This window comes from Haematobia irritans, chromosome 5, assembly GCF_050003625.1.
Source record: "Haematobia irritans isolate KBUSLIRL chromosome 5, ASM5000362v1, whole genome shotgun sequence".
In the NCBI taxonomy this organism is placed as follows: Eukaryota; Metazoa; Arthropoda; class Insecta; order Diptera; family Muscidae; genus Haematobia; species Haematobia irritans.
This window is the reverse complement of record NC_134401.1, coordinates 112,647,562-112,661,578: the sequence shown is the minus strand read 5'-3', so window position 1 is coordinate 112,661,578 and position 14,017 is coordinate 112,647,562. Positions and strand designations below refer to the sequence as shown.

General features: G+C 36.0%; 4 protein-coding genes across 5 annotated transcripts in view; 2 read left to right on the top strand and 2 right to left on the bottom strand.

The window, feature by feature from the left end:
* The first annotated feature begins 403 nt into the window (after positions 1-403).
* Positions 404-2,084, top strand: LOC142238703 (transmembrane protein 170B). The gene is made up of 2 exons (XM_075310412.1): positions 404-590; positions 658-2,084. The coding sequence occupies exon 2, from the start codon at positions 1,073-1,075 to the stop codon at positions 1,460-1,462; it is 390 nt and encodes a 129-aa protein (XP_075166527.1). The 5' UTR covers positions 404-590; positions 658-1,072; the 3' UTR covers positions 1,463-2,084.
* A 621-nt stretch (positions 2,085-2,705) lies between these two features.
* On the bottom strand, positions 2,706-3,782 carry mms4 (Methyl methanesulfonate sensitivity 4). Its single transcript, XM_075310411.1, has one exon. The coding sequence runs from the start codon at positions 3,708-3,710 to the stop codon at positions 2,793-2,795; it is 918 nt and encodes a 305-aa protein (XP_075166526.1). The 5' UTR covers positions 3,711-3,782; the 3' UTR covers positions 2,706-2,792.
* A 353-nt stretch (positions 3,783-4,135) lies between these two features.
* Elp2 (elongator complex protein 2) lies at positions 4,136-7,017 on the top strand. Its single transcript, XM_075310430.1, has 4 exons — positions 4,136-4,432; positions 4,488-5,865; positions 5,924-6,728; positions 6,786-7,017. Exons 1-4 carry the CDS (start codon positions 4,310-4,312, stop codon positions 6,913-6,915), a joined length of 2,436 nt encoding a protein of 811 aa, XP_075166545.1. The 5' UTR covers positions 4,136-4,309; the 3' UTR covers positions 6,916-7,017.
* Positions 7,018-9,646: 2,629 nt separating this feature from the next.
* The window catches only part of LOC142239612 (fatty acyl-CoA reductase wat-like), a 37,232-nt gene continuing 32,861 nt past the window's right edge, over positions 9,647-14,017 (bottom strand). For both annotated transcript variants that reach the window (XM_075311405.1, XM_075311404.1), the window contains exons 9-11: positions 10,093-10,221; positions 9,967-10,022; positions 9,647-9,903 (exon numbers count right to left, since the gene is read on the bottom strand). In XM_075311405.1, the coding sequence (XP_075167520.1) occupies positions 9,746-9,903; positions 9,967-10,022; positions 10,093-10,221 (343 nt within the window). In that variant the 3' untranslated portion in view covers positions 9,647-9,745. The remainder of the gene's footprint in view (positions 9,904-9,966; positions 10,023-10,092; positions 10,222-14,017) is intronic.

Below are 14,017 nucleotides of genomic sequence, written 5' to 3'. Positions count from 1 at the left end.
TTTTAGTAAGATGAACGTTGTGCCCGATTTTTAATTTGAACGTAATATAAACATACAAAACCTGAAATCAGCTGGATTTATACTTGTACCGTTTAAAAGCGAGTACTGTTCGGGTTTTCAACCAAAACACTAAAATAAAAGGGCAAAAATATATATGAAGACGATTATATTGTTAATAAGTCTTGTCAAATTATGGATCCAAGGCATTGATTGCGAAACATTTAATATTTCTGTATTAGTTAATTGAAGAAGGGGCCGTGAAAACAAGCTGGCTCTCAGCTTGAAAAGTGAACATAGTACTTACCTTAATATGTGTAGCGAGATTGTCTATAAAAACTTAGGGTACACGGAAATCGAAATAGTACAAACACGTTTGCCAACACAGACATGAGAAAAACAAAACTTCATAATCAGCTGTTCAACAAGGAGTCAAAATATATTGAACATTGTTCTTTGTAGAAAATATAAAATAAGCAATATACAATAGATATAAACAACATAGTATTCAGACCGTCAGCCTACCAAAGTTAATAAGAATGATTTTCGTTAGAGAAAAGCTGGCGGTACTGTGCATTGATGATATTTTAATGGTCAGTGGTTGTAACAGAATTAATTTTTTTACGTGTGAATCAATGGTTTATTTCTTTAATTTCACAGATCTTTATCTTATAAAAGTGCAAATGAGGTCAATTTATATGGTTCACTTTCAAAAAATACCACTCGGCACCACAACCTACAAGACGAGAATCATAGAAACAAATCTACATATTTTCCCAGAGCTGGCGTGAAATATTTTTCCGATTTAGTATAGCTTTTCAGATTGATCACTAAGACTTGTAACCTGTGATACCAACGACTCTATAAATATTTCGTATTTGGAGCATTTCGAGCACACGGCATCATCATTATACGACAACTGCTAAAAGACCAAATATTAAAACTCTTGGCTGTTACTTCTCTCACATCTACTCTGTCATCGTCGTCATCCATAACCGCCAAACTGTTGTCATTTTTCCACTCTTCTAGGGGAGAGACTGGACTCCCTGTTGGTACAAGATTATCCTCCTTTGTCATGCCGTCGTTTGTCGATGACGATGAATTGGATACAATTGCCGATGTTATGGGCTTGAGATCTCAAGCCAGACTTGATAATTTTCGCGAAATGTGGTATCACATTTTTTTGTGGGCATTATTTTCATCAATATTCATCCATACTTGCGCCGCACTCGTGGCGTTTGTAACGCTGCGCAAACATAAATTTGGTCGATTCTTTTCAATATTAATTTTGGTTATGGGCTTCCTGTCGCCTGCCTTAAGTGGTATAATAAGTAGTGCTGTTATAGCTTTTGTTCATCGTGCCTCCAGTCTACCAATGTCGCCGATATACGCCATGGTCTGGGGTGTGGGGCAAACGCTAGTGTCAGCATGTTTGGGATTCACAAGAATTCTGGCCACTTTGTAAAATTGCCATTCTCATACATACCAACTAACATAACTATTATACTCTTGCATTCGTTCATTTACACAGACTACTTACTCACCAACATATTGTTTTGATGTTTCTATATACTCAATGGATCGTTTTTTCGTTTATTAATGCATTCGTAGGAAGTAATCATAAATGTTCAAGATACTTGAATGGTTCCTATTATAATTTTCAAATTGTTACAATTACCCATATAATTCACAACATTTTATTCCAAACATATCTCCCATAATTGCTCATTCGTTTCATCATTGTACATTTTTCTCATCTTGAAAACAAATGTAAATTTTTAGGAAAAAATATTTTAAAATTTCTTGATATGTGTGTGTTCTTAGTCAGAGGTTAAATTTCTATTCTAAAGCAATAGCCAAAACTAAATGCGAAATATTAATTATAAAACATAAAAAATTACCAATAATTGTCTAGATAAACACCAAACAAAGTGAAATCATTGTAACCAAACTATGATGAAAAGATATCAATATGTTAAACTAAACCACATGCATTCACAAAGACACATCGGTTTTATTGATACATATATAATTAGAAAATTTAATTTAAAATTATTAAACTAATAAAAAAAAACATATGCATAACATATTGCAGTCTCATTTTTAAAGGTTTTACTTTGTTCAGTTGCTTCTTTAAAAGTAGGAGAATATTCGGAGAAATTTGTCTCTAGTCGATTTAATATTAAATATTCACAACCAAGTGTCTAGGTTGAAGCTATTGTGCTGTAGCTTAGCCTCACAAACAAATGGTTAGGTCACTCCCTCGAATTTTCAACGAACTTGGAAATTTGAATTGTGCTCGAGAAAAAAAAAATATTAATTACGCAAATTTATTCACAGAAAATTCTAGAAGATTGCTATAGAGATTTGTGCTTGTGAAAGCTATATATAAATCTAAATTATTAATTACGCAAATTTATTCACAGAAAATTCTAGAGGATTGCTATAGAGATTTGTGCTTGTGAAAGCTATATATAAATCTGACCGGGTAGTTAGTTAACAACAAAAGGTACATTTGTAAAGATTGGACAATATATAGATGGAAGTTGCTGCTTAATAATTGGGCGTTACGATGATTGCAAACATTTGTTGAGTTTTGATGTAAAGAATAATTATATGGGCGTGGCTGGGGTACTCCTCCTGGTATGCAAAGTCGCTTTTCCATTGAATAGGATACACAAATTTACAGAAAAACAAAACAAACTGCCTTAAAATTTTATTTCGAAATTTCATACCAAAATTTTATTTCCAAAGAAAACAGTAATGGTCAGCGTATTTCTCAAAAAAATTCAATTTCATATTAAAGTATTTGGATCCCTGGAATTGTAGAGCATATATAATTTATATGCAAGCACATTACCTATACGTCGATCAACTTGCAATACTTTTGGACCTGATCTCTTTATTTTCAAATCTGATATTTCTTGGACAGCTTCTGAGTTGTTTTTTAAATCTTTAATCAATAAGTTAGGGCATGGATAACGTTCAATGATGGTTTCAGCTACTTCTAGGGTAACTAAAGGTAATCGATTTAAATGTTGTTGCCACAAACGACCAAAACCATTTGTGCCCTCAACGCGTACACATTGTTTTTTGTCATTAGCCAAGAATTTTTTGAAAGATCCTAATATTTCGGATTTTTGTTGTTTGTGTAGGCTCTCAGCTATGGATTTAGTTAGTCTTTTGAGTTCCTCCACTAATCCTTTACATCCATCTATTTCTAAAATATGCAATTGATGCAATACCTGAAGCTCTATTAAAGCGGTCGCCTCGGCGTTCGAATGTTTGTGTTTATCGCATAGGTATATAATAATATGGTGCATATTATCATATTTCATCCTTAATTCATCTGCCAGTTGTCCAAGATTACCTCTTTTTATCAATAGTTGGAGATCTTCCTGAGTTAATATTTTCACAACCTGTTTCTCCCTCTGCCATTCATTTGTTAATCCATTTGTTTGATCTATTGCAAGCGTAAGTTGTCCTCTACTTCTTTCCCAGATAATGGATTCCTTGAGTGGCAAGTTTCTGACTTCGTATTTTAAATCACACATTGCATTGTTCAACTCGGCCAGCAATTCTCTGCCATAAGATGCCGACATAAAATGGGAATCAATCACAAGTCGAACGTATTTTTGACATTCTCCTGGTTTGATACGCTTCTGTTGTTCTCGAATGTGTTTCTTCCTTAATTTCTCGCTGTTGCTATCCATTGAGTATGCATTAATTGAACATCAGTAGGATAATTAAACTCTTCGCGCCACCAATTGGCTGTTTAATGGATATACAGTAACCGAAAACCAATTACCCAACGTATATCGTTAACGTGTCGTAATTGTAGCGCTATAGATTACAACTAAACAAAGCCTTTGAGAAATGTTAACATTCAGATCATTTTCAAACATTTTTCCAAAGTAAACGCCTAGTAGTAGCTTAAAGACATTGTGTTAACATGACATTAAACTAACAGCTGATTATCAATGAGTTTATGTTGACAAATGGTCACTATGATTACACAGTAACTTAAGTCGAGCGAGAATAATCATAAATTGTACATAAGTTATTGAATTTATTAACTTAAAAGTGTGCGAATTAATTCCATAGAATTATAAATAATGTAATTGAAAAATAATATATATGAACAAATCAACATGCAGTGTGTGATAAAAATTATAATCGATTGAATCCACTAAACGATTTAGCATATCGTACAATTAAGGCTGTGAATTGACATTACACGTGCGACTTTTGTTTAGAAAACAAACCCAATCACCTCCAGAGGATTTACTATTTCGCAGGGTGGACGAAGAAAATGAGTGTTGAAAATATTTACACCTCCATAGCCTGCAATCGTACCACAGAGAGTGCAGACTGGGGATGCAATGGCCTAGTCGTTTTTGGTGCCTGCAACTGTGTTGCCATATATGATCCCAAGGTTTGGAAGGAAGCTTGTAGTGAATAAATGAAAATTTAAATGATTTCTATTTTAGTATAATGGCTACTCAGCTAAAATTACTCATACATTTGTGAAACATACGAAACGTGTTAATACCGTGCGTTGGCTTAAGTCCTATGGTAGCGACAGCTCCAAAGAGACTGTATTTCTATCTGGCTCTGATGATAAGTTAGCAGTCTTGTGGGATTTTAGCAATACCAACGATGTGAAGGGTTATGAGATGAAAGGTCATGAGAGCGGAGTTAATGCAGTAGATGGTTTGCAGCGTTCAAATGGAGAATGGATTTTATCAACAGCTGCCGCCGATTCTACGATTAAAATTTGGTCTTTCAAGTTTAATTCGCAGGATTTGCCCGAATGCAAACAAACTTTATTATTGAACACTGGATTTTGCTTTACTCTGAGGCTTTCCGTATTGCCCAAGTCCGAAAAAATATTATTGGCTTTTTCTGCTGATGACGAAACTGTGGCTTTGTGGACCGAGGAAGATGGAGACAAACACAAATTGAAACCTATTCACAAACTTGTAGGTCACGAAGACTGGGTACGTGGCTTAGATTTTGTACGCGAGGGTGATGATTTGTTATTGGCAAGCGCGTCCCAGGACAATTTTATACGTTTATGGCGTATAGCTCCCCGAACTGCTGAACAAGTGAGCAATAACAAAGTGGATATATTTAACTTATTGGATGAATCTACTGGAGAGATTCGTGTGGAGGAAAAAATCATACAAGTTTCCGAATGTTGTTGGTATGCCATCAGCTTAGAATCTGTTTTATTTGGCCACGATAATTGGGTCTATGGAGTGCATTGGCATAAGAACGACAATAATGAATTGAGTTTGCTGTCAGCTTCCATTGATAAGACCTTAATTTTATGGCAATCATCGGAAGAAAGTGGTATATGGATGGAGAAAGTTCGTCTAGGAGAGGTTGGTGGCAATTCGTTAGGATTTTTTGGAGGAAAATTTTCCAATGATGGAAAATCTATACTAGGCCACAGTTATCAAGGTGGTTTCCATCTATGGAAACAAAGTGAAGAAAATGATGCTATGTGGCAGCCACAAGTTATAATAGGAGGTCATTTTGGAGAAGTAAGAGATCTTGCTTGGGAACCTCATGGCGAATATGTAATGTCTGTTTCTGCCGATCAAACCACTCGTATACATGCACCTTGGAAAAAATTGTCTACATCTTGTAACTCCGCATTGCAAGAAACCTGGCACGAGTTGGCCCGTCCTCAGGTTCATGGTTATGATATGCAATGTTTAGCTCTACTTTCACGTTATAAATTTGCGAGTGGAGCTGAGGAGAAGATAGTGAGAACTTTTCAAGCTTCAGCAAATTTTATAGAGAACTTCAGACGCATTACAAACGTAAAGAATGATGAGGAGGGAAATCTGTTGTTGGAATGTAAGTAGAATCTTTTCAGAGACATTGGTCATGCTAATGTTATTAATGATCATTTCAGCATTGCCAAAAGGGGCCTCAGTTCCTTCTCTGGGTCTATCCAACAAGGCTGTCTACAACACGGAGGAAACACCTAATGAACAACGTCATGTTAAAGACGAATATCCCGAGAATTACTTTACACCAATCACCTTGGATTCACCTCCCCAAGAGGAAACCCTTATGCAAAACACTTTGTGGCCAGAAGTACAAAAACTGTATGGACATGGATACGAAATTTATGCCTTAGCCGCGAATCCCGATGCGACAATATTGGCTTCCTCGTGTAAATCAACAAATGCTGAGCATGCCCAAATTATATTATGGAATACAGCAAATTGGAAACAAATTCAAAAGCTTCCCTCGCATCAGTTAACCGTAACTCAAATGCGCTTTTCACCCAATGGTCAATATTTACTATCGGTTTCAAGGGATCGTCGATGGTCCCTGTTTGAACGCATATCAGGCGATAAGGCTGCCCATTTTACCCTAACCGCAAGCACGGACAAAACTAATGGTGTTCATACGCGTATTATATGGTCATGTGACTGGAGTCATGATAACAAATATTTCGTCACATCATCACGAGAGGGCAAAGTTGTTGTGTGGTCCAAAAGCAATGATGGTGATAGCGGAAAGTCTTCTCTAAATGGTTGGCATAACTTAGAAGTTTTGGAGCTTAAGCACGAGTCAATCACAGCAGTTGCCTTTGCAAATAATTTTCATGCAAATGGTTCGTATGTTATTGCATTGGGTTGTGAAAGTGGTCATGTGTACATTTATGAATTTAATGGGTCGTGGAATTTATTGGTGGAAATGAAGGCATCGTAAGTTATATATACATATATTGTAGTATGATCTCTATTTATTTATACATTTTTCAGACAATCTCACCATTTGACTGTTAAACGTTTACAGTTTAGACCAATAGGAGAATCGGAGCTGACGAATAAATTCCATTTAGCCAGTTGTGGTGAAGATAATCTAGTTAGAATATATCAGTTGAATATATAAAATTTTGTATTATACTATTATAGATCTTTACTATTATGGGTATATTTTTAAAATATATTTTAACTTTAAATTAAAAAAATCAGGTTACAATAGGGTGGATTTATTTATTGTTGAAAAGATGACTTTTCTGCGTATCTGATATTTATAAGGTATACCAAAACTGGTGCACGGTTAAACCCCTTAGAATTTACCTATGGTCTTGGAAATATACATTTTCAGAGGGTTTTGGGGGGTTTGGACTAATTGACGGAGCTAAGAAATTTGACTCAAATTTTAAATAAAAGTTTGGCTTAAGAAGAAATTATAAAATAACTTTACAAAAGTAAGATCCTTTTAGGGAGTTGAACTAGGGCACGTATATGCAAAATAAATAGTCATATCTTTTAGGTTTTCCCTATGGACTAAAACATGTTCGTTGAGATCGATTCGTTCAACAGATTTTGCATTACAGCTCGTTTTGGTAAAAGTTGGAAGCTTGCTCTGGAAGTTGCTACTATCCCCCGATTTTTTTAAATTTTTTTGAACAATTTTTTGAGTCATAAAAACAGATGTATGTACAATTTTTATCAGTCCGGTGGTGTATTGACTTGAAATCCTAAGAGTTGTAGTTTTTTACCATCTTGATTTGCTTGGAATTCGTCTGCAACGAACTTGTTTTATCCTCATAGTTAGGTGATACGGCTTAAAAATGGGTATTTTCGTTTGTAAAAATTGAAGCAAATAAAGTTGTTTGTTTTTATAAAAAAACGAAGTTTTCTAAAATGAGCTTGAGTGCGTAACAAAATTGCCTAAAATATGCCTGCAGCGATAGTTTTGTGTTGATAAGAGCTTCATAACTTACGAATGTCGGTAGTACGATTCTCCGTCCGGGTAAAAGATAAAATTTAACAAGTATATACAGCAGTAAGTTCGGCCGGACCGAATCTTAAATACCCACCACCATGAATCAAATATAATAGTTTACTTTGAAAACTCTTCGTCGTAGCGGGTTACTTGATAATATATAAGATTTCAGGGGGGTTGATGACAAATATTCTCCCAAGCAAATCAGTTCATCCAATACGCTTCCCAAAGATAAATTTAAAGATTCTACCTATGAAGACTAGATCAGATTCTAAATTTATAAGAACCAATTTTGTTTGAGTTTTGGTTAAATCATAAACATATCGTGAAAATGATGAAATAACGCCTTGATTTGAAATCTTAAATCTGTAGATTTTTACCGCCATTATTTAAATGATAACGAGTAGTAAAATCTGGAAATTATACTTTCAGTATCAAGCAATTTTTATAAGCACTGCGCCTGCTATACACTGAAAGAAGAGCTTTCTTTTCTGAGGAACGAAATTTTAGACAAGCAAAGTTTCCTTTTGACACAAATTTTAGAGACAATCGTTGAATCGCTTATCAAAAATTCGGATTAATTTGCTCTAAACGAAAATACTTTATACGAAAGGGGAATTTCGTTTGTCTAAAATTTCATTCCAGAGGAAAATATGGGGGCTATACCAAAACATGGATCTACACACACCATATTCAGCTGACGTTTTTGTGGTCAGCCGGATTCTAGAAGTTCTAGAAATAAATTCGGGAGGTAGGTCTATATGGGGGCTATATCAAAACATGGACCAATACTCACCATTTTTGACACACCTCTTAATGGTCCTCAAATACCTCTAGAATTCCAAGTTCAGACAAATTGGGTAAAAACTACGAATTCTAAAAGCCCAAGAATTATAGTTGAGAGATCAGTCTATATGGGGACCGATAAGCATCATTTTCGGCACACCTTTTGATGGTGCTAAAATACCTCTAGAGTTCCACTTTCAGGCAAATTAGATAAAAAACTACGGATTTTAGAAGCCCAAGAAGTAAAGTCGGGAGATCGGTCTGAAAATATAGTTTCTAGACGCCCAAGAAGTAAAATCGGGAGATCGGTCTATATTGGGGCTATACCAAAAGATGGACCAATATGCCAATTATCGCTACACCTCTTTTTTTGGTACTAAAATACCTCTAGATTTCAAATTTCAGGTAAATCGGATTGATAATACGGTTTCTAAAAGCCCAAGAAGTAAAATCTGGAGATCGGTCTATATGGGGGTTGTAAGAAGTAAAATCGGGAGATCGGTCTATATTGGAGCTATATCAAAAGATGGACCGATACGCCCCATTTTCACCGAACCTATTTGTGTTCCTAGAATACCTCTAGATTTCAAATTTCAGTTTCTAGACGCCCAAGAAGCAAACTCGGGAGATCGGTCTATATTGGGGCTATATCAAAGCATGGAACGATAGGCACCATTTTCGGCACACCTTTTTATGATCCTAAAATACCTCTAGATTTGCAATTTCAGGCAAATTGGATAAAAACTACAGGTTTTATAAGCCCAAGACCCAAAAACTTGAACCGATATAGCCTATCTTCGAACTTGACCTGCCTGCAAACAAAAAACGAATCTGTGCCAAATTTCAGGACGATAGCGCCATTATTGAAGGCTGTAGCGTGATTACAACAGACAGACAGACGAGCATGCATATATCGTCTTAGAATTTCACACTGATCAAGAATATATACATATATCGATATTTCGCTGTGTTACAAACGGAATGACAAACTTATTATACCCCCATCACCATTCTATGGTGGTGGGTGTAAAAAGGAAAAATTAAAAGCAAAAATTTTGCTAGTATTTATTAAATTGATTTTACATCCTGTAAAAGACGTCAATAGACTTATTGCTTGATTTTATTTATTATTTTGTTTTACATATATGAATATTATTTTAATAAATTTTTATATTATACAAACAACAAAAGTGAATATTGACTAATTAATAAAATTCCAAATTAGATATGAAATAAAAGCTAAGAATCCAAGTTTAACCATATGATCAAGAAAGTAGAAAATTTTAAAACGTCGTCGTACTGCAGGTGTGGCTTCAAGTGGTTCATTTAAAATAAATTTCTTAAAACCACGAATAATGCCTGTGGAAGAAATATTTTGGGATACAATTGTTTTCGAAAGTAAATTAAGTAAAAAAATTATACCTTTAAATATGTAATGATAATCTAAGCGGGTAGCATTACGTAAAAGAAATGAGGAACTACAGAATAAAAAAAAACACGTAATTGGTTAACAACTTGTAATAATAGTTTATGTATGTGTTGTCATACCTTGGATCAATTTTTTGTTGGAATTGGTATAATTCCCACATGCCATCGTTTGAAAAATCGAAATACTTGCTGGAGAATTTAATCACCGCTTTGGATGTGAAGTGTATTCTTCTTATTGTTTTGAGTAACCTGTAAAAAATGTATTGTAACGCATTAAGGGAAACATCCTTTAAATCGATTTTTTTTGATAATTCTGCAACGTTTGAGTTGATAAAGATATCAATATAATTTTTTCTTTGTATGAAAGTTGAGGTTTGTGGGTTCATGGGCTGTCATATATACATTGAAATTGGTTACCTCGGGTATGTATGAAATTTAGTTTTAAGGTGAGTATTAAGTTCGAGTTAAGCCGCTAAAATCTTAAGTTTTTTACTAAAGTGAAAACTAAATGAGTAAAAAAGGCATAAAATTATACATATTTGTTGCAGATTTCTTTATATCCTGATGGGGAATAACCCAAAGGAAATTTTCACAAAGTTTGTATTCCTTAAAATGGATTATTAAAGAAAAGTAATCGTGAAACAAGTATATACGGCCGTAAATTCGGCCAGGCCGAATCTTATGTACCCTCCAACATGGATTGCGTAGAAACTTCTACGAAATACTATCATCCAAAATCGAATTACTTGGGTTGTGGTATCTTAAAACTTCTTAACATCGTTTTCTAAATTGTGAGTTAGTCCATACGTGGTATATATTAGGCAAAAAAGTTATGTATAGTTAGTCTACAAATAATTACGAATCGATATGGACTTTTTGCACAGTACGTAGAGAGCCAGAATTGAAATATGGGGGTCGCTTATATGGGGGCTATATACAATTATGAACTTGATATGGTCCAATTTTTGTGTGATTGGGGATCGATTTATCTGAGGGCCATATATAACTATAGACCGATATGGACCTAGTTAGGCATGGTTGTTAACGACCATATACTAGCACAACGTACCAAATTTCAACTCACTCGGATGAAATTTGCTCCTCCAAGAGGCTCCAAAACCAAATCTCGGGATCGGTTTATATGGGGCTATGTATGATTATGGACTGATATGGACCACTTTTGGCATGGTTGTTAAATATCATATACTACCACCACGTACCAAATTTCGAGCAGATCGGATGAATTTTGCTTCTCCAAAAGTCACCGGAGGTCAAATCTGGGGATCGGTTTATATGGGACCTAAAGGGTGATACGGTCAAAATTTGGTCAAGGGAAAACGCGTGTAAATCGATGAAATCGTTTATTTAAAAAATCAAATTAAATTTCTTTTTCAAGTTCAATTAGTATAAAATTCAGGAAAAATATTCAGTTAGGCTTTCCAAATCCGAATTGTCGGGCCTCACGCTTGACACCTGCCATCAGATTTTGTACAGCCACCTTGTCCACCTTCTTCGCCGCAGAAAGCCAGTTTGCCTTGAACTGCTGTTCGTCCTTAGCAGTTTTTTTGGTCTTCTTTAGGTTCCGCTTGACAATAGCCCAGTATTTCTCAATTGGGCAGAACTCTGGCATGTTGGGAGGGTTCTTGTCCTTGGGAACCACCTGCACGTTGTTGGCGGCGTACCACTCCATGGCCTTTTTATCGTAATGGCAAGCTGCCAAATCCGGCCAAAACAGTACGGAACAACCGTGTTTCTTCAGGAAAGGCAGCAGACGTTTATTCAAACACTCTTTCACGCAAATTTCTTGGTTGACAGTCCCGGAAGCTATGAAAATGCTGCTTTTCAAGCCACAGGTACAGATGGCTTGCCAAACCAGATATTTCTTTGCGAACTTTGACAGTTTTATGTGCTTGAAAATATCTGCTACCTTTCCCCTTCCTTTTGCCGTATAAAACTCCTGTCCCGGAAGCTGCTTGTAGTCGGCTTTGACGTAGGTTTCGTCGTCCATTACCACGCAGTCAAACTTCGTCAGCATCGTCGTGTACAGCCTCCGGGATCGCGCTTTGGCCGTCGTATTTTGTTTATCATCGCGATTTGGAGTCACTACCTTCTTGTAAGTCGATAGTCCGGCTCGTTTTTTGGCTCGATGCACGGTTGTAGACGATACATTCAGCTTATTTGCGGCATCTCAGAGAGAGAGAGGTTAGGGTTTCGCTTGAAACTACCGGCAACTCTCTTTGTCGTCTCAGCGGCTTCCGGTTTTCGATTTCCCCCCGATCCAGACTTCCTGGCTGTCGACAAACGTTCCCCAAATGCTTTAATTACATTTGTAACGGTTGATTTGGCAACTTTTAGCGATTTTGCCAGCTTTGCGTGCGAGTAGCTCGGATTTTCGCGATGCGCGAGCAAAATTTTGATACGCTGCTCTTCTTGCTAGGGCGGCATTTTGACAACTGAAGAGTGAATTCCAAAATCAAAATAGAAGCAACATTCTACACACACACACCTTCAAAATGAGGGGTGTTCAGGTTTTTTAAATGCAAAATTGAAAGAAATACGTCAAGTTTATATTGACCAAATTTTGACCGTATCACCCTTTATATATAATTATGGACTGATAGGAACCAATTCCTGCATGGTTGTTGGATACCAAATACTAACATCACGTACCAAATTTGAACCGAATGGGAAGAATTTTGCTCTTCCATGGGGCTCTGGAGGTCAAATCTGGGGATCGGTTTATATGGGACCTATATATACACAGTCTCACATAAGTTTACATACCCTTGAGGTTTTTACCTTATAACTAAACATTTTTCTTGTTGTTGTTTATAATCCAGACTAAAAACATTTTCTTGAAAATGGACAAATATTTTGTTTTTCAAATTAATTTACAAAATCTAAAGCATATATATGCATATTTTAATATATTTTAATAATTAAAGAAAATACAATTTCTTAAACCGTATGTAAACTTGTGTAAGACTGTGTAATTATGGACCGATATCGACCAATTTTTGCATGACAGTTTGAGCCCATATATTAATACCACGTACCAAATTTCAGCCGGATCGGATGAAATTTGCTTCTCTTAGAGGCCTCGCAAGTCAAATCGGGGGATCGGTTTATATGGGGGCTATATATAATTATGGACCGATGTGGACCAATTTTTGCATGGTTGTTAGAGACCATATACTAACACCATGTACCAAATTTCAGCCGGATCGGATGAAATTTGCTTCTCTTAGAGCAATCGCAAGCCAAATTTGGGAGTCCGTTTATATGGGGACTATACGTAGAAGTGGACCGATATGGCCCATTTGCAATACCATTCGACCTACATCAATAACAACTACTTGTGCCAAGTTTCAAGTCGATAGCTTGTTTCGTTCGGAAGTTAGCGTGATTTCAACAGACGGACGGACGGACGGACATTCTCAGATCGACTCAGAATTTCACCACGACCCAGAATATATATACTTAATGGGGTCTTAGAGCAATATTTCGATGTGTTACAAACGGAATGACAAGGTTAATATACCCCCCATCCTATGGATAAAAATGACGATTTTAGCGGCTAAACTCGAACTTAATACCCACCTGTAGATGCCAAATTGATGATTGCTATTCGAGTTGCTTTGATGTCCCGTCAGGTATGCCACAGGGTAGTAATTTGGGGCCTGCCTTATTTTTGTTATTTATAAACGATTTACCTCAGTCAGTAGTTAACTCTAGGATTATGATGTATGCTATTGATGTTAAGTTATTCTCCTCGTTCGATAATCTGGTTGGGTGCATTTATTACAGGATAATTTGGATAGATCTGGCGTAGGGTAAATCTAATGGATTTGAACTTGAAGAAATGCAAGTGTATGCGATTCTGTGCTCGTTATTGGTAGAGGTTGATTTGATTCTTTTATTGATCTTGGCATTGTTATGGATCGTAGGCTTAATTTTAATGATCATATTAATTCGATGGTGAGTAAGGCATCTGGGGTTCTACGATTCATAAAGCGTTGGGCGAAAGAGCTTTCGGACCCTTATG

Coding starts and splice junctions, on each gene's coding strand:
- LOC142238703 (XM_075310412.1), top strand. CDS start 1,073: ATGCCGTCGTTTGTCGATGACGATGAATTGGATACAATTGCCGATGTT.
- mms4 (XM_075310411.1), bottom strand. CDS start 3,710: ATGGATAGCAACAGCGAGAAATTAAGGAAGAAACACATTCGAGAACAA.
- Elp2 (XM_075310430.1), top strand. CDS start 4,310: ATGAGTGTTGAAAATATTTACACCTCCATAGCCTGCAATCGTACCACA. Junction 5,866..5,923: donor GGGAAATCTGTTGTTGGAAT/GTAAGTAGAATC, acceptor TGATCATTTCAG/CATTGCCAAAAGGGGCCTCA. Junction 6,729..6,785: donor TTGGTGGAAATGAAGGCATC/GTAAGTTATATA, acceptor TACATTTTTCAG/ACAATCTCACCATTTGACTG.